We start from the raw sequence: 23,955 nt of genomic DNA on the forward strand, positions 1-23,955 counted from the left end.
ATAAACAATTCAAACAATTTGACACTCTTATTTCAGAAACAGAGAGATTATGAAGTGGAGCTTCAAACATGACAGTTTCCGGTCGAAGTGTTTAAAATTGTTAGAGACTCTTGGTGCTCAGCACCTGTCCTGTGATTCCAATTTGACAGCACAAGAAACTAGGCCTCGACAGTATTCTTAGAAGTTAGGTTTGGCTATCTTCATTGTCCCCCCACTTTAAATCAGGTTTTGTGTTTTAACATCTCAGTTCTTCAAATGAGTACAAAGGAATTCAAGTCTACAACTTAGTACTCAGGCCTGTCTTTTTGAACACTTTTCATAACTGTCCAGATGTTAAGCCATTAACAAAACCGCTCAGCACCACAGAACTAGTGATTACACTTCACACTGTGATCAAGTAGAATTTAAAGATTTACTCTGGATTCACTGTTTAGAAGAAACTCTGAGAAAATGTTTAAGACTCTTACTAAAACAAAAGCTAATTCATATTTTTTAGATATGTACTTCAAATAAGTTAGATCTGTTTAATTGCACATTATAGGAGAAGCAAAGTATGTTGGAAAAGAATTTTATCACCAGTGAATGTCAGGCTTCAGAAGAGTTGGACACAATCACATAATGCAGATGATGGCCATGCAGCTCAGACAGAACAGCCAAAAGGAAAAACTGGGGGTGTCTGTAGCACTTTTTTTTTCTTCTTCTTTTTTTTTTTTTTTAAATATCCTCCTCACATGAAGATGTGAAGACAAAGCTCTTCCAAAAACCACATTTTTTTCCAGATGTGGTATTAGAAGAAAATCCCATGAGATTAAAACTGAAATATAAGAGTCTTAGTAATAGTAGAAAATTCTCTTCCAAAGGCTTTGGAAAAAAAGAAATTTGAGACAAGCCTCATCAGTTCTTAAATAGTCAGATGTGAAGTAGCCAAATGATCACTTATGAATTTACCTGGAAATCTGAGAATAGATGTATAACAAATTTACTAGCTTACATGTTTGCCACCATTTTCACAACTAAGAAAAATACTAATCTTTCTTCACTAGACTACATCAACATTAGAAATCCTAGTGTTACAGTCTTTTTTGAAGATTCCTCCTTTTTGATCAGAAAAGCATCTTTCCTCTTTGTTGTTTCCGAAGTCACATATAAAGAACATAATGCAGATATCACTGACAATTCTGTTATCTTCTGCCTAGACAAAAGAGTTATAGCATAGAGTTGTGATCAAAAACTTGTCTGCATGCACATGTTTAGGGGAGAGAATGAAGTATTTCATAATCCAGAAAGCTTTTCTCCCTGAAGTATAAAGAAAGTATATAATTTCTACATAGAAGCATGCCACTTCAGAATATTGCTCAATTACCTAAAAAAAAACACAACACAACTAAAATCAAAATGCAAGTTATTAAACAACAAGTTTTTTAATCTAGCACTTCCTTCATCTACTATATACCTTTTAAACAAAGACAATTTTTTCACAAGCACCCTTGAGAGCTGACAGCATATCCCACCAAGCTTTTAAATGGGCAGCTTATAAAGTTTTATCTGCTATGTCAGGCATGATCCTTCTAATTCCAAAATGAAATATAGTGTTACAAACTGATTGAAAACATTACAAGTGTATTATTCTCTCTACATAATCATAGGTGCTACTGTTACGATTGGGAGATGATGGGGAAAGACAATCATGCAAGAGAAAGAAAGCAGTCTTTATGAGAAGACATTTTATAAGATTATGCTCTAAGAAGTTATATTGGGCATTTTCCTCCTGCAGGAACCATCAATTTTTCTATCAAAAGCACCAAATTTGAAAATTTTACATATTTACATAATATTAATTATAATTTCCACATAACGATTCCTTTGAATTGTTCTATACTGATGACTATAATGAGAATAGAATATAAACTAAGTGGAAAAAAAAGAAATACTAATCATGTTAAAGCCAAAAAAATATTCCAATAATAAAGATCGGCAAGAAGAATTCTGAATAATTTATGCAGAGTGCATTCTTGCACGTATTGTTGGTTAAAAAAGTGACCTGCCTAAAAATAAAAATGCCAGTGTTCATTGCTGTCTGACATCATGTTTTTACCTAATAGTATTTCTTAATAGACTGCTTGAAATTTTTGGCTTTCGAAAAGCAAAATTCAAATAAAACAAAACTACATGGAACTTTCTTAGGCTTCTTCTGCAAGCCTCAGTTCTTCACTTTAAGAATAAGTAGCAGAGTGAGTTGATATAAACTGAGAGTCATGACAATCATGGCTATCTAAAATAGCTATCTAAAAAAAATACATAGTTGGGCCATTATCTAAGGCAATCACCATGGCTAAGACAATGAAAAGCAAAATCCATCAGACACCTGACTAATGATCAAAGAAATCATGTGATAAAGAGAAGGGACAAAGATAAACAAGGGCGCACTGACAACAAACCAGAAACGAAGTGACATGCAAACATGAATTTCAAATAAACAAAATGGTCAGTCGTTCTGCTCCATCACTGACAATGGCACTAGCAAGATGCTATTTTAACTTGGGAACTTGATGTCTCCCCAGCTCACCATTTAATACGCTTGCTTTAGAAAATTTACTTTGACTATCTGCAAATGAGTGCTGCTTTTCTCTAAAGGGTTAAACCCTTCACAGGGCAACGAAGGAGCAGAGTTAAGTCAAGACATGGTTTATGCATTTTAGTCCAGGCTCTGGACAAAGAAAGAGCATGGGGCTTCCTGGTATGTCGAAACTGGGATGGAGCCAGTTTTAAGTTTCCTCAGAAAGTTACATTAAGCTTGCACCAGAGGAAAAAGTCTTTGGCATTAACTTGTCACAGAAGATTAGTACTATTATTCCCATTTCACAGAGGAGGGACCTGAAGTAAAAGGACAATACTTCAGGCAAATATCACAGGTAAGTCAAACAGGAAGAAATAATATCCAATTCTTCCATCTTCCTGCTCATCCACTGGACTACATTATTAAAAGGACAATAAGACCACTGCAAGGTTTTCAAAACGATGCATGACAGAGTTCAGCACTTTCATGCATTAAAGTACTGTGTACAATCTGTACTGTCTTACTGCTGATTTTACAAAGCCCTACCTATTCCCATCCCACCCCAGAAAAAACATGTTTATCCCTTAATAACTTCTCATATTTTACTGCTGCTGTGCACATCCCTCATATCCCCTGTAACAGAAAACTATGTGTAGTAAATTAAGTGTCTGTTCTGAAAGGAGTTTAAAAGAATTAAGTCACATCACACATCTGCTTACAGATTACACACTTACATACACAAATAGGTACAATGTGTATGTATATACTTAAGTGTATACATGTACACACAAGCAGACACTCCTACATACATAAAATTGATTATTTACGTGATTTCAAGGATCAGGATTTAAATTATGTTCCCAAATAACAACTTACTGTAAAATTTATTTTTTAAAAAGGAAGCTAACTATGCATGATCCATATGCAATACATAATGAATTCTAATCAAAACTAAAGGGCTAAAGAAAACCTATTTAAAAATGTATTGAATATTAGTTTCCTTTCTTTTCAGTGCATATCTGATTTTATTCATAAATACAAGAACACCAAGAATAGAATTAAATACAGTCAAATAATGCTGACATTATTGTACGAATCAAATACTTTTCTTCTAAAGACAGTGAGGTAAAACATCAAAAGTGCTATTAAAAATATCAAAACAGCTCCAGATGAACAAATTAAGAATACCAATGATAGCAGGATAAATGTGTAAATAGAACAACTTAGGAGCCTGATAAGTAAAAGCTACGTTGAGTAACCTACAGTATGGTAGCAAATGTATTTGTTTCAGCAAACATACATAATATTTCTGGCTATTATAGTAAGTTTTTGGTGAACCTACTTACCTTTAAAAGCTGATATTTTATAATTATGCTGGATAGCAGCCACCATGTCCTTCCAGAAGTCATATTTTTTCTGACCATCATGCTGTAATTGTCAAAGGAATCTAGTCACTATATCAAGTATCAGCCATTTCAAGCTTTTATACTGAAACAGTGGGAAGAACGCCATTAATAAATAAAAGTATTATGAAAATGGAGAAGAGCAGTCCTAGACAGTAGGAACCAGGACTCAGAACTCAGCTGTGAACTCTGAATAATGGGAGGCAGGTCTGCTTTTGAATTACTCAATAAGTAGCCTAAAATCTTACAGCAAAGAGGAGCATTAGGAAGAACAGCAACTTAATGAATGAGCTATCCTGCTGACTTCCAGGAAAAATTAACACCTAGAGCTGCAGGCATTGTACTAAATTAACAGGCTGACATTAACTACAGCCTGGCACTGGTATCACCTTCCACCATTGCAACTTGTAAAAACTTTCACTATAACATAGTGGCAATGTTCTTCTGCCAATAACTCCACCCTAAACACCACATAAAACACTTAGAAGCCAGGCTGAGCAGCACTACACTGCATTGTGCTTTGTAGGTTGCCAAACCCCTGCTCTGGCAGAAGGAAAGGGAAAAAACAATCTTCAATGTGATCAGCTTCCCACTTTTCCTGGAAAGCTGTCCAGGTGCAGAAACACTTCTGCTGACCTCAGCTGCCCTCCCAGTGTCTCATTAAGATAGAGAAAAAGCTTCTCAAGCAGCTCAGAGTGCTCTGGGACTCAAACACTACAAACTTTAAAAATGTTGAGTTAAACTCAGGTGCAATTACACAGCTAGGCACATTATAGGGCAGATAATTAGTTACTGAGCTTGTAAGAGGTGCTCAGTTACCAAGTACAGGGCAGCAATAAAGCAGATGCCAGTTTCTACACCATAGAAAGTATTTTGTAGTGTTGTTGCAGGCTTTGCACATCTACTTAAGCTTAAGTTTTGATGCAACTGTTGACAGATTTTTATGGCTTTGCCCTATGTCCTAAACCTGTCAGCTCAGCTCTGCACTAGTGCCTGAATAAAGACTTATTTTGTAAGTAGAGAAGGATGTATTTAGAAAGTGAAAATGAATTTAAAATGTCTAAAAACATGCAGTTTATTTGTAGCAAACTGCTATTTCAGGCCTAATCTGACACAGAGGCTTCAAGAAAAAAGGTCTGCCCTCGATTTCACCTCCATCAAGCAGCAGTAACAAGGCCTTTCACACGTGACTGACAAGCACTATTGGTAGCCTACTTATGATCCAGCACTTTAGAGATTAAGAGTGGGAAAGATAGTGTTATTGCTTCCCCTGTCACCCCAAAATCCATTTTTCTAGCAAACTACTGCAGATATATATAAAAAGGACTGTCAGAGAGAAAAGGCACTAAAAAAGGTGTATATCAGTTTAGTTAACTGCTAAGCAAGGTCGTTATCCAAAGCTGTATTCATGAGATGTCAGGGAATGCCTGTCTAGTGGTGACAGCAGTAGCCTATACTACCACCAGCCCTCAGACAGATTCAACTGCAAGCTCTACATATACTCCATGACTCTAGCCTTGTTTTTTTTTGTTGTTTTTGTTTTTTTGTTTGTTTGTTTGTTTTGTTTCATTGTTTTATTTGCTTGCTTCTTCTAAAAATCAGTGCAACAAGCTAACAGTTCCTCAAGAGTGTTGTTCTGAGGACAAGTGGATAGAAGTTTAAAAGTGGTATACTTCCCTCAAAACCTTTGGTTTTTACAAGTGACCAAAATGACTGTAAAACTACCCCACTGCAAATCCAGAGCTACTGCACATAAAAGAAAACTGACCAATTCCCTGAAAGCAGAGAGGTAACTATGAGCATGCCTATGCATTGATTTCATTAGCTAAAGTATCAGACAAAAAGTATTTTGTGTAGAGCTTCAATTCAAAGATGCAAAATGTTGAGAAGCTCCTCTCATTTGCCTGAAAACATACACAAATTCATCAAGTACATACATATCTTTAACAGAGTAGAGCAGTGCAGCATCCAGCTCTTGTCTGAACCCTTTTTGAACTGGAACCTAGTTCTCCATCTATTTTGGTAGGAAACTCTCCAAATCCTAGAATGTTTTCTGTAAATTTTAAGGAAAAGTAGCCTTTACTAATACAAGTTGCAAAAAGAAGAAATATAAGCCTACAATTCTGTTTAGCAGTTTGAAGGAATTAAAATGCCATGATTTTGATACCATATAAAATAGCTTAACAACTGCAGCACTTGTCCAGGGCACAAGTGCCAGAGAGGCCTACAATCTCCTGCCTTGTGTCTTCATCATCTGACTGATGGTAACATTTTACAAAATTGTTGTAGTCCCTGTACTGAAATTGAGCTAGCGTGCAGTTAAATATTCAAGAAACTGATGAAGAATGCTTGAACCATTTCTAGCAGCTCTGTGGAAAAATAGAGCATGGGTTTCTTTCCAGATAAAGACAGCACTGCTCCAGGGACAGTGCTCCAGCTTGTAAACTAGTAAGAACATGTAAGCATACTACATGTGTGCTGAGCCACATTTTAGCAGCATTCTTTCTCCCCAGCGCCAAACAACTTGTACCAAGTCTAAATTAACTGTAAAATAAAGCAACACAGTACATCTGTGACATCTGAGAGAGGATTCCAAGCTGTGAGCAGGCAAGGAATGAGATTAATCAGGCACGAAATTAAGACTCTTATGACGTACCTGTCCTCAGTGTTTGCCAATAAGCTAGCTTTAGGTAACTCTTCAAGCAGCAGTTGGACTTAAACAGCAATCTGCTCAGCATGCTATTTTGGATCTAAGCCTAAAACATCAAGTTAGGTGATACTCCAAGGAACTGCAGATACCCATCACGATTCTCAATTCTAGTCTGCAGACAAAGTGCTGCATTACTTTAGTACCTTCAGACAGTAGATTATATCCATACCTCATTGACATTAAAATATTTTACTCAATGAGAAAAGCCCTTTTCTACAGCTACCTTCAAGTTGAAGTTTCAACTCTGCTTTGACTCAACTGAATCAAATGATAACAAATATCAAAGATAGGATCTAAGCTACATTGTATATCTAAGAAGCACTGAAAAAAGCTGGAGCAATTTCATTTTCCACCTTGAAATTTAATTTATTGCTTAGGAGATGAAAAAAACTGGAAAATCACAGTATTCTATTAAGTATTCAATACAATTAAGAAGAATATTCTCCATATCACAGAATAAACTTGAGAAAATAACTCCTTTGTTCTTATCCTAGCTATTTGTGCCCTCTGGTGGAAGTACATTTACTCTGACCATGCCAAGTAAGTCACAAGTAACGTGGGAGATAGCTCTAATACACTGATAAGTCTGGCATGAAAAATTCCAAACAAGAAAGAAGAGCTAAAGAGCTTAACTTCACTGAATGTATTACTTGCATGCACTGCCGAATGCATACAGCAAGTGAGGCAGAAAAGGATAAAGATAATGGAACATTTAATTTCAAAAAGTCCAGTTCTTACCTGATCTAAACTGTCCACAACCCTTGCACACAGGAGGGCTCCTGGTAGATCAAAATAATTATCATACAGATAGTATTTGGCTGGAAAAAAAAAAAAAAACAACAAACCTCTAGTTTTTAAATACGTATTGCATGGTTTACAAATAAATAATATATTTAAATAGTATTACAAACTGATCCTTGAATTTTATGATAATAAGCATTATTTGTTTCCCAACTTAATAATACATTTGTTAGCTTTTATTTCTATTTCTGATTCTCATAATTGGCAGTTGACAGTGGTTACCTTACACCAAAGCAATAAGATTTTTAGAAACATTTTAAGACTCTAAAAGTCATGGTGGAAGAGATGGACATGAATAATGGGTCTTAAAAGTCAAGGCAGTGCAGCTCAGCTATTCCAAAATATCAGTTTCCCCAATAGTAAGAAATACTGTGAGTCTGAGAAATTGTTTCTGAAACATTTGACAGGTCTTACATAGAATCATAGAATCACTAAGGCTGGAAAAGACCACTAAGATCATCAAATCCAAACATGCAGGTAGGAGAGAGATCAACTCTTACTGGCTACAGCCCTTCTTTTAATAACTTCTGAATTTAGGGTATTAATGGGAATTGAAACCATTTGGCAGTTTTCATATTTTTACCCTTCTCCTCTGCGCTACTGAGAATTGTGCTATATTCCCCTTGCTGATCTCACAGACTAAGTATTTCCTTTTGATAACACTGACCTAGTCTGTTATGAGACTGTTGAATTGCTTCACTTCAGTGATAACAGAGTGGTTTTATTTTGAAAATGCCACAACAATACAATTTGTCATAAAGTGAAAGACAGTGTAAGAAATGTCAAGTGACTTTGAAAGCAGCATCTTATAAAATACAAGTAAAAATTGAATGAACCAAAGCAAAGTGGACAGATGCATTTTATTTACCAAATAGAATTACTCAAGAATCATTGAAACAAAATGGAAAAATAAAAGCAATGTTTCATCATTTCTCTGTGAGGTTTTCCAGCATTCCCAGATTTCAACAAAACCGCATCTCTAGCTGTAGAACTTATCTAAAACATCCTTGCTACTCTGATGTTACAGTTGTCTATGAGTGGCACACTGTACAAGTGTCTCATAACCTGTTAAACTTCAGATTTTGTCTTTCCTTCATTGTCTAAAACAAAGAATTTGCAAGGAAATTCTTCGTTCGTCTAGCTTCTGGGCAAAAAAGACAGGATCCTCTCTGGATTCATTTCACCCTCGGGTGGTGCTTGGATATTCGGGTTGAATCATCTAAAACAAAGGCTGGGATAGTCCTGTCCTTTGAAAATACATGCTAAAGACAGAAACTTAGCCCAGTGAGAAACATGCTCACATTATTCTATGATGTCCTAAAACAGAACAAAAAAGTCAGAAGCGCCTAAGCATTTTTCCCAGACTAAGGTCATGTTCTGCAATTCTTTTCTGGGAGTAAATGTGATTTAATAGGTGATGCTTTCATTGTATTAATGATCTTGTCTGTGTCGTCTCTTATATATATTACATAAGTCAGCAAAACAAGGACTAATATTTATGAAAGAGAACTAAATAATGAATGCAAAAGGTTTCTTTTGTACATATAGCTGAGGTACTTTTCTACCCAGCTGCAAAAGTTTACCTGTAGTTCAGCGTGAGGATGACAAAAGAATTTATGACAGCAAAATGGCAAAGAACATCTCTATCACACGGGACAGTGCAACTAAAAGCGAGCATTTTTACCTTTATGTGCATCACTCACAATTACTAATCTTAAAGAAAATTTGGGAGAAAGTACAAGGTGGCTAGTTAAAGTGGAAAACTAATAACAGTGCCTTCACAACATGACTCCCACCTTAAAATTAAACAGCTGCCACCACAAGATGAGCAGTTGTGTTTCCATACCTGCTCCGTTAATTGCACTTCCAGCTAGGCCTCTAGTAAGAACACTGACAGCAACATGTCAACAATTAAGACAAACTTGATTTTTTTTTTAAATTATTCTTAAATTAGATTGAGACTATGAACTTCACTACTTCAACAAGTAACAATGTGCCCATCTCTATAGCCAAAACACACCTATACTGTTAGCTTGTTCATTACTTGCCTTATAATTGGTGATTTAAGTATTATATAGGTTAAAAATATAAAAACAACCTTTGCCCCAAACACTCACATATGTCAGTAATTCTCATCTCAAGTATTTTTTTAAAAATAGATTTAGGATGAACTAACACTACAATAAACACTGAAGGGGCCAAATCATAGACCAGGACATTCTGAGGTATAGCTACCTGAGCGGGAAATCATTCCACTGACTGTACTAAAATGCTTCCACTCCCTCCTTCCATAAATCTCCAGGATCTCTTCAGATGTCATACTCCTAGTGCCATGACTTGCCCTATTTGATGCATTATGGAGAGAAAAATAAAAGGTTAAAAACATTCAGACTAGATCTAGGAAACAGTAATGAACTGCAATTGAATACCAAAGTGCATGCAAGTTTATCTTCACTTGAGTTCCCAATTTGAAGTTTGCTAGGACCTAAGCTTTTGACTTGTAACTTTTAACACTACAGTCCCCAGTATAAGTTCTAGTTCACAAACGTCTGGTTGGCTGAGGGCATGGATACAGTGCCTCACCTCCTAACACAATCACTCTGTGTTGCTCGAATGTTCTCAATTGTATGAGGACATTATACTTGAACTTTCAATATACGCTGCACAATAAAACACAGAGCAGAAAGCCTATACACCGTTCTGAAGCCTGGTAACATTCACAGAACGCAGGGCAGGACTGTGATAAAATTCTAGTTTGAGCCCTCAAAGCAGCTATGTAATACAGAAATAGGTACAAGCCTTTTCAGGAATTAAAAATCCACTAACTTGACCATCAAACTGTGCCCCTAAAGAACATACATAACCCGATTTTGAAGGAAACAGTATTAGTTATCCTTCCATTTCCTGGGTAACACTCTTCTCTTTATATTAATATATCCTCTTGTCTTGAATTCCAAATGTAGCTCTTTGAAATTCATGGTGCTAACTGAATTTCTGTGCGCATAACAAAGACTCACAGATATTTCATTCCTTATTTGATAGGATCATAGAATAATTTGTGTTGGAAGGGACCTTTACAGATCACTTAGTTCCTATCTGCCCTTGTCATGGGCGGGGACACCTTCCAAGACTTCAATGAGATCTGATTTCCCCTAGCATCTTCATGTTTTGTTTTTTTTTTTTTTTTAAGTAAAAAAAAGAAGGAAGGAAGAAGTAAAGATATACTAAAATTATGACTCAAGGGAAAATTTAATTTTAAGAGGGAAAAAAAGACTTCCCCAAGTGAGCGTGTCAGTTTCTATGCTTAATTTACCTCAGGCTACTTAAGCTACATGTAGCAAATCTGCAAGAATTCTGAATACATATGGTACAAAGACATTTGCTTTGTCATTAACATTAGTTATTAGCACTGATTGACTCAAGTTACTCAGAATTCAAAGAAAAACCTTACCCTGGATCTTAGCAGAATTGGACAGAGTACATTGGTAGCCACTGAAAAAAGTGAATTTAGTTTCAAGATCAGTATGCACTCAATCTTAGATGTTTATAAAAAATTATATATTCTTCCTAGCAGCTAATATGGAAATATTATGAAAATACTAGGTTTATAACATTAAGAGATACTGAACACTAGGTTACCCAAGAGCATTTAAATTTTTACATAAATGAATATATATTGAAACTAGTACATTAGATGTGTAATAAAACTGAGGTGACTTTCAAGAAGAGGATAAAATGGTCATGTTTGTTTAACAATAAGCACACGTAGTCAGTATTACCTCAAAACTGTTCCATCTTCCGCAAGCTTCAGGAAGTTTCCTTCTTCAAAGTCCAATGCCAAGCCTTTACAACTAAAAATAATTGTTTTGATTTGTTTTTTTTTTTTTTTTTTTTTTTAAGGAAAAAACAAGAAAAATGTTTTCAGAAAAATGCCTCTTTGTATCAGAATAGTGAAATGCAGTTACAGAAGCTATATAACAATGCCACTTAAAAGCAACAAATCACAACCCCTCAAGCACTCTCATGTTTGAAAGTAACGTATGCAAATACATATCATTACAGTGAGGGCTGGATTTCACTTACATAGCAAATTCCAACTAAATAAATCCAGTTCCATTGTTCTGTGAGTTCAGTGTGATTATTCATATAGATAGGGTTGGAGGATTAAGGCCTGAACATATACAACTAAGAAATGTGATGTTTAAACCACTATTAAAGAAAATTAAATACACATTTTGACTGTACCTGCCCTACTTATTACTGCAACAGTAACACTAATATTAAGGAAGAGAGAGATAGAACATCATTTCCAGTGAGACAACAGAATACCTAAGAGTATGTGAAGAGAGGCATTGTCAGGCTAGTCTGCACTCACAAGGTGAAGGGTACACTGAGTAGGACAGATGTGCCATAGTAGTTCCTAACTCACCTAGTAAATTCACAACTTTCAGAAAAATGAACTCACATTTACTTAGCTTGTTTGAAAAATGAGATCAGAGTTCAATATCTAGAATAATATTGGAAAAGATAATGGAAAAGTAATGCTTTCTTCATTGTGTTATATAGTATCCAAAGGGAAGACAACGTGCTTTGAACCCAGCTAGCAGACTATTCTTTCACACTTGACACCTGGGTGATAAGCGATGCTACCAGCACTATGGGCTTGCAGATCCTCACTAAGGAACCCCCAGCTTCAGGATGGAACCAAGGTAGATATATCTAAATGTCAACAGATTTCATCCCTCAGAGTCCTGGTTATCACATGAGATTTGCAATCAGACATGTTTGGAAACTCACCAGTCAAATACTGAACTGTAAAAACAAATTGAAAACAAAACACCTGTGCTTCTCCTAAGGAAAAACAAAGCCAAAACAAACAGCAATAACCTGACTTTCAAGTCCCCACACTCTTGCCATAGATAATAACCTATACAAGTTGGAACATCAGTGATTCACATTAAAGTTCCACCTCAGATACCACTGAATTCAGACCAGAAACTTGTGTTTTAGTTTCTTACATTACAGCTTTGTGCCTAAAGCATCACTCAAGGGCTACTTCTTGGCATGTCACCTTTCCTCAGTTCCTGAGAAGACTGTTGAGATTATTCTACCTTACACAAACAAAAATACATCTGTAAAGAGAAACATGGAGATATGACTAAATTCTGATGGTTACTGTATTTACCAGTTGAGTTAAGGGTAGAAGAAAAAGGAGGCGTATTTCAGCAAGTTAAACCACAAAATTTTTAGAGATTTCATAGAAAGCACAAAGCAATATTCAGTTCTCTTCAAAACATCATATTAGAAGTATTTCAGGAGAAATACTTATGGTTTTAAATACTTGTTGGAAAAAACTTGAAGTTACCTATTTGGTTTGATAGTCTTAACAACTGTCTAAAAAGCTGTTTTCCAAGTTTCGTAAAAGTATACTACAAATAGTATAAAGGAAGTTATGATGAAAGTTTATGTTATTTTCAACATACTTACCAGAAGTCTAAGCTTTCTGGATTTAGAGTCAGCAAGTCTTTGTCGTAACCCTTCTCCGTTACCAGATACTGAGCAAAACTATCATATATTAGCTATAGATGGGAAAATAAAATAAGAAATTAAAACAGTATTAACTACATTGATTAAGGTATCTAAAGATAATGCTTTCCCTGGGAAGATGTGAACTTTTAGTACCACCTAAGAAGAGGCAAACAAGGAACCTGGGGGCCCTGCCCCACAGCATTTTACCAGTAGTCCCTGAGTTACTTCTGGTGGGCTGGAAAACAGCTCAAGATGCTCATGCAATAGTTCTGGGGCAACTTCTGTAGCATAACCAAGCGTATAGTGTTCTACCTTACTGCCCTAGGGCTTCAAGACTACTGGGAAACAAAGATACTAAGCACCCAAAGCCAGTCACTACTTCTTCCTTCCAAATCTTTTTTTTTTTTTTTTTTTTTTTTAAATATCACGGTTACCCAGATTCAACAAGTAGCATCTGAACCTGCCAACAACTGCAGCTAGTGAACATAGAATCACTGAGTCATAGAACGGCTTGGGTTGGAAGAGACCTCAAAGATAATCAAGCTCCAACTCCCCTGCCACAGGCAGTCACCAACCTCCAAATCCAATGGGCTGCCCAGGGCCCTATCCAACCTGGCCTTCAACACCTCCAGGGATGGGCATCCACAACCTCTCTGGGCAGCCTGTTCCAGCACCTCACCACTCTCTCTGTAAAGAACTTCCCCCTGACATCCAACCTAAATCTTCCTTCCCTCAGCTTAAAACCATTTCCCCTTGTCCTGCTCTTATCTACCTTTTCAAGGAGTTGACTCCCCTCCTGTTTATAGATTCTCTTTAGGTACTGAAAGGCTGCAACGAGGTCACCCTGCAGCCTTCTTTTCTCCAGGCTGAACAAGCCCAGCTGCCTCAGCCTGTTGTCATAGGGGAGGTGCTCCAGCCCTCTGATCATCTTTGTGGCCCTCCTCTGGACCCTCTCCAACAGCTCTCTGTCTTTTTTGTACTGGGGGCACCAGACCTGGATGCAGAAAATTTTAAACATTCCTGATAAAACATATTTTGAAGAAAACAGCAACTACTAAGTAAAAGATTCTTAAGGCCAGAAAGAGTAGTGTTAAAGCCTAGTACAACATTCAGCCAGTTCTTACTGTAATGCGCCAGTGAAGTTGTGCAAGTAAGTCTATGCAGATAATGCCAGGCCCCTTTTTCTCATAGTTCTTTCATTAAAGCTGTTCTCCCAGAGCTGCTCTTGGAATGACTTTGAATAGTGAGAAAGACAAACAGTAACAACTGTATCTTCTGGTGTTCATGCCAGCAATTTAAAGTGCTTTATTGGTCATCAGTAAGGATGCATGCAAAGGGCACGTGACAACCAGCCTCTGCCTTTTGAGAAGAGCAAACAAAATTTAAGAAGTGTCTTTCTGTAAGTAAGATGCATTTCTGCAGAATATCAAACACCACTTTAGAAAGCAATGCAGTTTTACAGAGCAAGGTGCACTGCACCATTGCTACAGTTGTTTCTATAAAAACAGTTATTTCTATATCACACTGAAGAACATCCATGGGGATGGAGCATTCAGCAGTGCAGCATTCTGACCTCAACAGAGGGGAGACCTGCAGATGGAACACCCGAGACTGAAAGGGGCCAGGCAGAAAAGAAGCGCTGAGGCAGAAGGCACAGCGCATGCCATCAGGCTCTGACGGACAGCAACGCTGAGGCAGAGATGCTGAATGCCCTCATGCTCACCGTTCTAAGCACGACAAAGTTTGCCACGATCCCCTACAGAAAGCGCTGTGCACTTCGAACCGCCCGCCTGCACCACCTCGCGATCCGACGGGGGGGGAACTCTGCCTTTCGCAGCACCACTCCAGGCAGGAGAACACTCCGGAGGCGCCGTTTCCAAGGCAAAGACACGGCAGCGCTCCCCGGTCGGGCTGAGGCCTGCCGAGGGGGCGGGCAAAGAGAGGGGCTCCCGCTTCTCCCCTCCGCTCGCGTTTCCCGGTGGCTCTCCGTCCCTCTGCTGGGCTCCCCCCGCACCCGGGACCCCGGCCGGCCCCGCACGCCCCCATTCGCCCTTCCGCTCGGGCGGCCGGAGCGAAGCGGCCCGCACTCACCGTCGCGCTCTGCGAGAGGTGGTAACGGCACAGCGTGTGATCCAGATCGAAGCCCATCACCTCGCAGTCGGCCAGGGAAAAGTACTGCTGCATGGCCGTGCCGCCACCGCAGGAGGCGGGCGGAGGCGGAGGAGGAAGAGAAGGAGGAAGGCGCACGGGCGGTGCTTCCTGCGGCGCGGGGCGGTGCGGCCGCAGCCACTCCGCCCCGCCCCGACTCCGCCCCGCCGCTCCGCGGCCGCCCTCACCTGCGCGGGGCCCGGCCCTCGGCAGCAGAGCTGAGAGGTGGAGGATGGCTGCGCGTGTTCTCGTTCAGTCGCTGAGGTTAAGAAAAGCCTTTCTCGCCGAGACCTTGTGCGGCTGGGAACGGTGGGGATCCCGCTCTGAAGGTAGCTGCAGCTGGTGGGCGCACGCAGAGTGAGCGTCCCGAGGGCGCTTCACCGGGCGTAACGAAATGCTCCATTTGGAGAAAAGCAAAACAAATGAGAGCTGCATTGAGTTAATTCTGTTCTCTGTGGTTGGACCTGAATGCACTGCCCGTTTGAGGCCAAGGCTTGGGATGCTTAGATAGCTGCTCTTGAACACTTGTGTGCAGATCTTCTTCGCTCCTCTCTAGAATTCATTTTGCTGTTTAGATACAGTGATGTCATCAAAACACAAGAATGCTGTTAGTTTGCTAAAGCTAATAGTGTGGTGTCAGCAAGAAAGGAGTGGATTGTGTGATGTTACCTCAGGCTGTGCTGTTGCAGCTTCTTTCAAAGGAATTCAGAATATCCCACAGATATTAATATCCATTCTAATGCTGTTATATGTATGTATGTGCACCATATATTACAAATACTCCATATATCATGTACATATGTATATATGCATATATATATATACAGTATATACACGTAAGTTGCTCTGAAAGTAATGCCTCCTATTTATTTCCATGGAAACTACAGCACAAAGAACACAATAGCACTATTTGATAGAACAAATTCTCAACTACAAACTGCTGCTTTTAAACAGAGCCAAAGACCATTAGCTACGGATTTTTGTCAGCATTAAACAAAAACCTGAACACCACACTCGTGCAAATCTGCACCAGAAGAAGTGACCTGCTGTCACCACTACTGAAATGCATCACCCAGTGCATTGCTGTGCTCACATACACTACTTGGTCTCTATACACAGTCAGCAAGCTTCAGTGAATGTTGCCATTCTGTCAGACTGCCCCTCTGCTGCTATCTGTCACAGAGAAACAAAATATAACAGAATGCTGGTGAGAAGGTTCAACCTCTACTGCCATACCACCAACATCCACCTCAGACATTGTGGACCAGCATCATAAAGTAGGAGGCATTAATTTCGGAGCAGCCCTTTTACATAATGACACATGAAGATATTTCAGATATATATGCTCAAGTACATATATATATATATATATATATACCTATGCGTATATGTGTGTGTGTTTTCCAAATTGAATGCTGTGAAATATGAGCATGCAGAAGGAGAGATTCATCCAGGATCTTGCACGCAGCAGTGGTCTCAGCCGTCAAGATGAGGGAACTCTGAGCAAGAGGTCATTTTTCTTCCCCAAACCACTCACTTTAGGAAACATGGTGCAAATTTCTATTGACTTCAGTAGGTTCAAGTATTTATGCTGCCCTCATATTAACTCAGTTTGTCTGACCTGAAAATTGTAGCAATAGATCATAGAATCATAAGATCCCACTTTGGGAATTTCCTGTTCCAGAAGGTGGTTTGTTTTTGTTTTTATTTTCCCAAAAGGCCTCATGCAGCTTACCAAATTTTGTTTAGATCATAGCCGTTTAAATTTATAGTGTTCTTTTCCATGCATGTTACACATTTTATGTTTATGTAAGCTCACTACAGAATCAATTTAACATGCTATAGTATTGGAACAGCTGGAGTGATCACTGTACTTGCCATCAAAAGCAATCATGAACATCCAGATTTTGTGAGTACTGCACAATAATAGTAGCAGTAATGAGAAGCTATCTCACAATTTACAGTACAAAAGCACTTTAATTTTAAGTGACTTCCAGTCATTTAAGCAATGGAGCAACTCATCAAGTTAAATTTCAGGTATATGAGGCTGAAGGTTAAATTAGAACTGTGACAACAGAAAATACAGAAAATGTTGACTAAGAGGACAGGTGCTCATTTCTGGGAAAGAAGAATACAAATCAAAGAATATCATCTTCATCTTCAGTATCTCAGCACCAACCTGATAACAGGAAGCTCCTAACAGTTTACTTTAACCAACAACCCAAGGTTTGTTTCTTTCTCTTTTGTTTGAAAAGCTTTCCACTGTCTCACAATATTTTGCTTTGAGATGAGTCCTTCAAATGTCCTGACAGCCCACAGTAGCACCTTTTTCAGAATGATGCTGTGTTTAATTGAGATCCCCCATAATATTTGAGCCATCTTAATCTATTGACAGTATCCTTTCAAATTATTTTTTCAGTGCTTAAAGTCTGATGGCACCGTGGCCAGATCAGGGGTGCCCACATAACTCTTATAGTGCCTCACCACCCACACTGTAAAAGATTTTTTCCCTATATCCAACCTAAGTCTACCCTCTTTAAGCTTGAAGCCATTTCCCCTTGTTCTATCACCACAGACATTGATAAAGAATCTGTCTCCTTCTTTATTGTCACTCCCCTATAGAGATTCAAAGGCCGCTATCAGATCACCTCAGAACTTTCTCTTCTCCAGGCTAAACAGCCCCTACTCTTTCAGCCTGTCCTTGAAGGAGAGATGTTCCATCCCTTGGATCTCCCTCCATGGAGATATTCAGGACTCATCTGGACATTTACCTGTAAAACTCATTGCAGGGGACCTGCTTTAGCAGAATGTTTGGACTCAATAATCTTTTGAGGTTTCTTCCAAATCCTGAGATTCTGTGATTTTGCCTTTCTTTGTGCCTCCCCCTACTTTCAGCACAGGACAGGCTTCCACCACTTTGTATGTTCAGAGTGCGGGGATAATAACATGTTTCCAAACAAGGGGATTGAGTGCACCCTCAATAAGGTTGCAGGTAACACTAAGCTGGGAGAAAGTATTGATCTGCCTGAGGGTAGGAATGCCCTACAGAGGGATCTGGACAGTCTGGATAGCTGGTTTGAGGCCATTGGGATGAGGTTCAACAAGATCAGGTGCTGGGTCCTACCCCTGGACTACAAGAACCCCAGGAAATACTACAGGCTTGGGGCAGAGTGGCTGGAAAGCTGCATGAAAGAAAGGATCTTGGTGTATTAGCTGATCATGAGCCAGCTGACCATGAAGCCTGCAGTGTGCCTAAGTGGCCAAGATGGCCAATGGCTTGTATCAGAAATGGTACAGCCAGCAGGAGTAAGGAGGTGATCATCTCTGTATGCAGCTCTGTTGAAGCCACCACTTTGAGTACTGTGTTCAGTTTTGGGCCCCTCACTACAAGAAAGACATTGAGGCTCTGGAGTGTGTCCAGAGAAGGGCAACAAAGCTGGTGAGGGGTCTGGAGCACCAGTCTTATAAGGAGCAGCTGAGGGAACTGGGATTGTTTAGCCCAGAGAAGAGGATGTTCTGAGGAGACCTTATTGCTATCTACAGTTACCTGAAAGGAGGTTGTAGTGAGGTGAGGGTCAGCCTCTACTCCCGTGTAACAGTGATAGGACAGTGGGGAATGGCCTTAGGGTTCAGGCTGTATATTGTGAAAATTTTTTTCTCGGAAAGAGTGGTGAGGCAGTGGCGCAGGCTGCCCAGGGAGGTGATGGAGTCAACATCCCTGGAAGTGTTCAAAAACTGTGTAGATGTGATACTGAGGGACATGGTTTTGGGGCATGGTAGGGATGGTTTGAGGTTGGACTAGATGATCTTAAGTGATCTTTTCCAACCTTAATGATTCTGTGATTCTATGCCTCAGAGTACAAAAGCAACCAGGTCGAGTCCAGTGACATACATAAAGGCAAAAGAACCGTTCCAAAACTCCTACAGCTAAACCTCGCTTGTCACCTAGAGTTTTTAGGCCTCTGATCAGCCTCCTCATGGTCATCGTGTCCTTTGTCCGTAAGGGGGCAGCAGTACAATGCAGTGAGGGCCTCCTTGCCGTCATTTTGCCAATGATCCTCACTCATGCTACTCTGCTTCACTTTCCTCAAACTTCGGTTTTACTTTCCTGAAGCTGTGTAGGTTGACTTTGTGAGTTGTTTGAATTTTTTTTTTCTTCCCTAGGCATGCATTTTCATCCGTTTATATATTTAGGTTATAAGATTTTAATTTTAGAAAAAGGAAAAGGTCCCTCATACTAATGCAAGGGTATATGACAGTGATATGCAAATATTAAACAATAATTTGAAGAAATGATACATTTTCATGTAAGACAAGTAGCACCTGCTTACACAAAAGTAAAGTCAAAACATTCATAATAATGGCTATTTATTTTTTAAAAAAACAAATGAAATTACTTTTGTAGTAGAATAAGTCAATCCAAAGAGAAGTTTTTTGTTGTTTAAAAAGAAAACAACACTAAATAGCGCACTGCTAAGAGCTAGAGCTTGAATTTTGCACTTGGTTTAGCTTTTAATTCATTCTATGCGCAGGTAGAAGTTTGCTTCACAGTCCTGAACTTGACAGTGTTTCAGTCCTTAAGCATGTCCATCACTGTGGAGACATAATGCCTGGACTCTTCACAGCACAAATTCTCACAGTCCTGGGATGACAAAATGTCATGGTTTTATGATTTTTGGTTATTGGTATTCCACATTACAGCATCATGTAGTGCACTGGGAGTTAAAGAGTTAATGCTCCAGGTGCGGGTACCTGTCCTGGAAGAGAACTACTACATTCCCCTGAAGACTATTCACTGTATTGTTATCATTTCTGCTCAGGGGGAACAGATATAAGGCCTTGGTATGTCACCTGACTTTCTCTTTTCCCTTTTTCCGTCTCTCTCCTCCCTGCTGTTCGACCCGACTGTGCATCTCACCTCAGCATTATGATGAGACCTTCTCACCTTTCAGACACTCTCTCTCATTATATTTGATTTATTAGCCCCAATTCTAATTATATTGTATTATACTGTATTATAATGTGTTATCTTGCATTCCGGTATCTTATTTAGTAAATTAGTTTGTTTCTCCTCAGATCGTTGCCGCTGTTTTGATTTGGGGTCCATCCCTCTACCCTTTTCTGGAGGTGCAGATCTGCAGATCCCTCTGCCCCCCAAGTCACGGAACTGTGTTGAACCAGTCCACAAACTGCTGACACACAAAGACTGAGCTGAAGTCTTAGGCTCATCTGAGAGGCTACTGAGAGCTCCCATTTTCCTCCCTGCAGCATGTGGTAACCCCCAGACAAATGCTGTTATTGTTCTAACTTAATTCCCACGTACTCATGTAGACCCATGCATCATCTTCCTCTTATATGTGAATCAATACTCAGATTCAAATAGGATGAGTTGTTTTGCCATGAGGATGCTATACCTATTTAAACTCTATGTGCCCAGGGAATTTTAAGCTAGCCTTCAGTCCTGACTCTGCAATCACATCCTCAGAATAAAACTCAAGAGTTGTCAGTGGCAGTCACACATTTGTTTTTGGGGGATTTTCAATGAAATGATACTTCCAGTGGAATTCTTTAGGATTGAAGTTAGACAAGGTTGTAGGATTTGTTACTATGTTTTTGAGATTTGCACACTTAGAAGGAAACAGTTTTTTTGTAGAAAACTATGGAGGCGTAGTCTAAGAATATACAGAAGCAGGCCTCTGACTTTCATTACAGAGTGATGCTTCAGTAGGCATAGATCTGACAACACTAGATCTTTTCAAGGATGTCCTAGTTTAAAAGAAAGAATGCTATCAAGAATAGATTTGTTTTGAAAAGCAGCCATTAGTTTTTACTATTACTTTAGCGGTCTTTAATGTTTAGCAAAATATCACCTAATCTACAAGGCACCCCTTTGTGATGCACATGTTGCCTTGTTACCAGGTAGAGAAGACTATGGAACATATTTGTCTGTTGATCATAATCTAAGATTTAATTGAATTGCAATGGTTTCAGAAACTTTACTATATTTTGGATTATTTAGTAGCCTTTTTATATGGCACAAAATATAGATGCTTAAGCTTTTTTTGTGCAATCAAATACATAAATTATCTAACACCTTGCTGGGAATAGGACATCTAATTACATTTAGCACCTCAGTACAACACTGGTTACATTCTCTGCCTTGCTACATTGAAGTAAGACTCACACTGCTAAAGAAACAAGATTCTCAAAAGCTAAAACAACAAGTTCATTAAAAATTTATAAAGGCTATAATCCTCTAAGCACTCAGAATCTTTTTGCATACCTCGAGGACCTTCAGAAGCTTCCTTATGGTCCTTACTGGCCCTCTCAGATCTTGTAATCTAACTCAGACTGTTCTCAAGCAACATGAAAGAAGGAAATTAAAATCAATTGTTTTGTCAAGGCGATTAATAGCCAGAGCTGATAGCTAAACTCTTAGTAATTGTATATTAAAAACTCTGAATAGTTGTCTAGCAGTACTTAGAGAGTTTGTTCTTTTTGAGCTGGATGGATGCTACATTTAGTCAAAAGAAATGGTAATGAAAATAAACACTTTTTAGGAACTATACCAAACTATACTTCCAAAGTATGTATTTTATGGCATGAGAAATATGCAGCTCCTATGATCCATGGGACTTCATCTTGAGTCTTCTATTTTTTGTCAACTTGCCATTATTTTAGTTTTACAATTTTAAGCATAAAATTCAGAGTGGGATTTTTAACTTCTCTGTCTACATTTCCTATTAATTCATGGTGTATTCATATGCATGTACAACTTAATCTCTTTTGGTTTCATTTTCTTCATCAGTGAAATTGGATTAAATCTAATTCAGACATTTGGAGGATTCTTGCATCAGTCGAGTACATCACAAGCATGTGTTTCAAGCCTGACACTTTTTCTAATAATTACTTAAAAGGCAAGTCTGAAATATATCACTGTGTGTACAGCTAGTGGGAAATGCCACAACTGTAAAACTACAGATTTAAAGATAATAGAACAAGGAAAGACCTAAAGGCAGTCATTATATTATATTCATTCCTTATTTCTTTTTTCTTTTTTTTTTTTTCTGAAACACGGGATCAAAAACTGAACACATTTCTCCAGGTTATCTCTTACCAAAGCTGAGTACAGCAACAACAAACACAAAGTAATTTTACACAGCTATTTGTGTAAAGTAATACATGAGCTACTTATTCATTATAATCATCATCACATTAAGCTTTTCAAGATCAAATTCCAAACTATTACTTTGATGACTAGGGATATATTTTTTTAATTCATTTTTTAAAAACATCATCTTTTCTTAATGAGTGATTGATGTTCTATTTAGGAAAGGTTTTCTTCTGTATGTGTTCATTACTGAGTGTACTGGACACAGAGAGTGATGTTCTTCAGAGCTACAGTAATAAAATGCTGATAGCAATGCTTATAAATCTCAAATGTGAGAGTGTATTTTGAATATAAATTGCATTTGGTATTTACTGTTCTACTTTGGCCTCTAGAGGGTGTCTAGTAATTATCTGATAAAAGGATAAAAAGGTATGTTGAATTTTGATAGCAAGGAGAAGAAAAGGATCTAGAAGAGTATATTCTAAAACCCTAAGTATACACTAAGCCTCAAAAGATTCTATCATATTTATGTAACTTTTAAAGGATTTTTAGTCTGCTTTTTTTGTCAAGTCTGTGATGAAGGTCAGTCATCTCTTCTATTTTTTTTTTTTTAAACTATGTGCACATTTACCTATGTTGTTGAGATTACTGCAGTTCTCAGAAAGAGGAGGATTTTTGATAGTGTTTAAAGCTGTGCAAAGAGACAAAGAAGAATATTAATTTATAAAAATTTTGTCAAATAAAGAGGTTATTTTGTTTTGTCTACAGCAACAGAAATATCTGTCACAAGTGCTCACTATATGTGAGCATCACTAAAGGTGCTTACTTTCTAGCCGTTTTGCTTAGTTTCATAAAGACCATGTCTTCTATGTTGGATGTTTTTTTGTATAGCATTTTAATACATGTCTGAGGAAGAAAGAATACAGCAGAGAGAAAAGAAGGAGGAAAATACATAGAGACGGTACAACAGCTAGAGAAGAGTATGGAAACAGAAGGAAAGGAGTGAGATTTTTTTTTTTTCACGTTGCTTCAGTTTCATTTGTAAAACTCTTTATTTTGAGTGAACTGAGGCTACACTAATGTAATCATAGTAAATCCAGAATGTTCACACCTTTCCTATCCTAAAAGACACTGCACATCACTTTTCTGGCTGAGGGCTGTATCTTGAACTTTTTCTTTGATGGGGAATCCACATATCACCACTCCATGGACTGCTGTTTTGACTCTGGTTTGTACTGATGATACCATATCTCATCACTGTAATGATACAATCCAGGAAACTGTCACCTTCAGTTTCATATTGGTGTTCTTTCTGTGTGAGCATTCATACAACCCACCTGGCAAAAAACTTTCTGATATTCCAATTTTACCACCATCATTTCCAATGCATTGAAGCAGATATTCAGCTCCATACACAGTTCCTTGGTCACAATCCATTGATTCACATGGATGAGCAGATTGTGATGCTCTTCATTTCATGGTATGACAGTTGTGCATGGCCGTCGCACAAGATCGTGCAAGATTGCTTGTCTTTCATGTCACTGCTGTCACTGCTGAAACACAGCACCCACTGCTTCATTGTGCTCACATCCACTCTTTGGTGTCCTTAAAGAGCCAGCAAGCATTGATGAACATCAATGGGTTCATTTTTTCTGCATGGAGGAATTCAGTAGCACATCACTGCTTCATACACACT

The 23,955-nt window shown here is 38.5% G+C and overlaps 1 protein-coding gene across 1 annotated transcript in view; it reads right to left on the reverse strand.

The window, feature by feature from the left end:
- Nucleotides 1–15,290, reverse strand: part of NT5DC1 (5'-nucleotidase domain containing 1) — a 123,996-nt gene extending 108,706 nt beyond the window's left edge. The window contains exons 1-6 of the mRNA XM_031611166.2: nt 15,092–15,290; nt 12,959–13,050; nt 11,251–11,322; nt 9,707–9,813; nt 7,409–7,488; nt 3,904–3,985 (exon numbers count right to left, since the gene is read on the reverse strand). Coding sequence (XP_031467026.2) covers nt 3,904–3,985; nt 7,409–7,488; nt 9,707–9,813; nt 11,251–11,322; nt 12,959–13,050; nt 15,092–15,184 — 526 coding nt within the window. The 5' untranslated portion in view covers nt 15,185–15,290. The remainder of the gene's footprint in view (nt 1–3,903; nt 3,986–7,408; nt 7,489–9,706; nt 9,814–11,250; nt 11,323–12,958; nt 13,051–15,091) is intronic.
- Nucleotides 15,291–23,955: the final 8,665 nt, after the last annotated feature.

Source organism: Phasianus colchicus, chromosome 2 (genome assembly GCF_987193195.1).
Source record: "Phasianus colchicus chromosome 2, bPhaCol1.hap1.1, whole genome shotgun sequence".
Lineage (NCBI taxonomy): Eukaryota > Metazoa > Chordata > Aves > Galliformes > Phasianidae > Phasianus > Phasianus colchicus.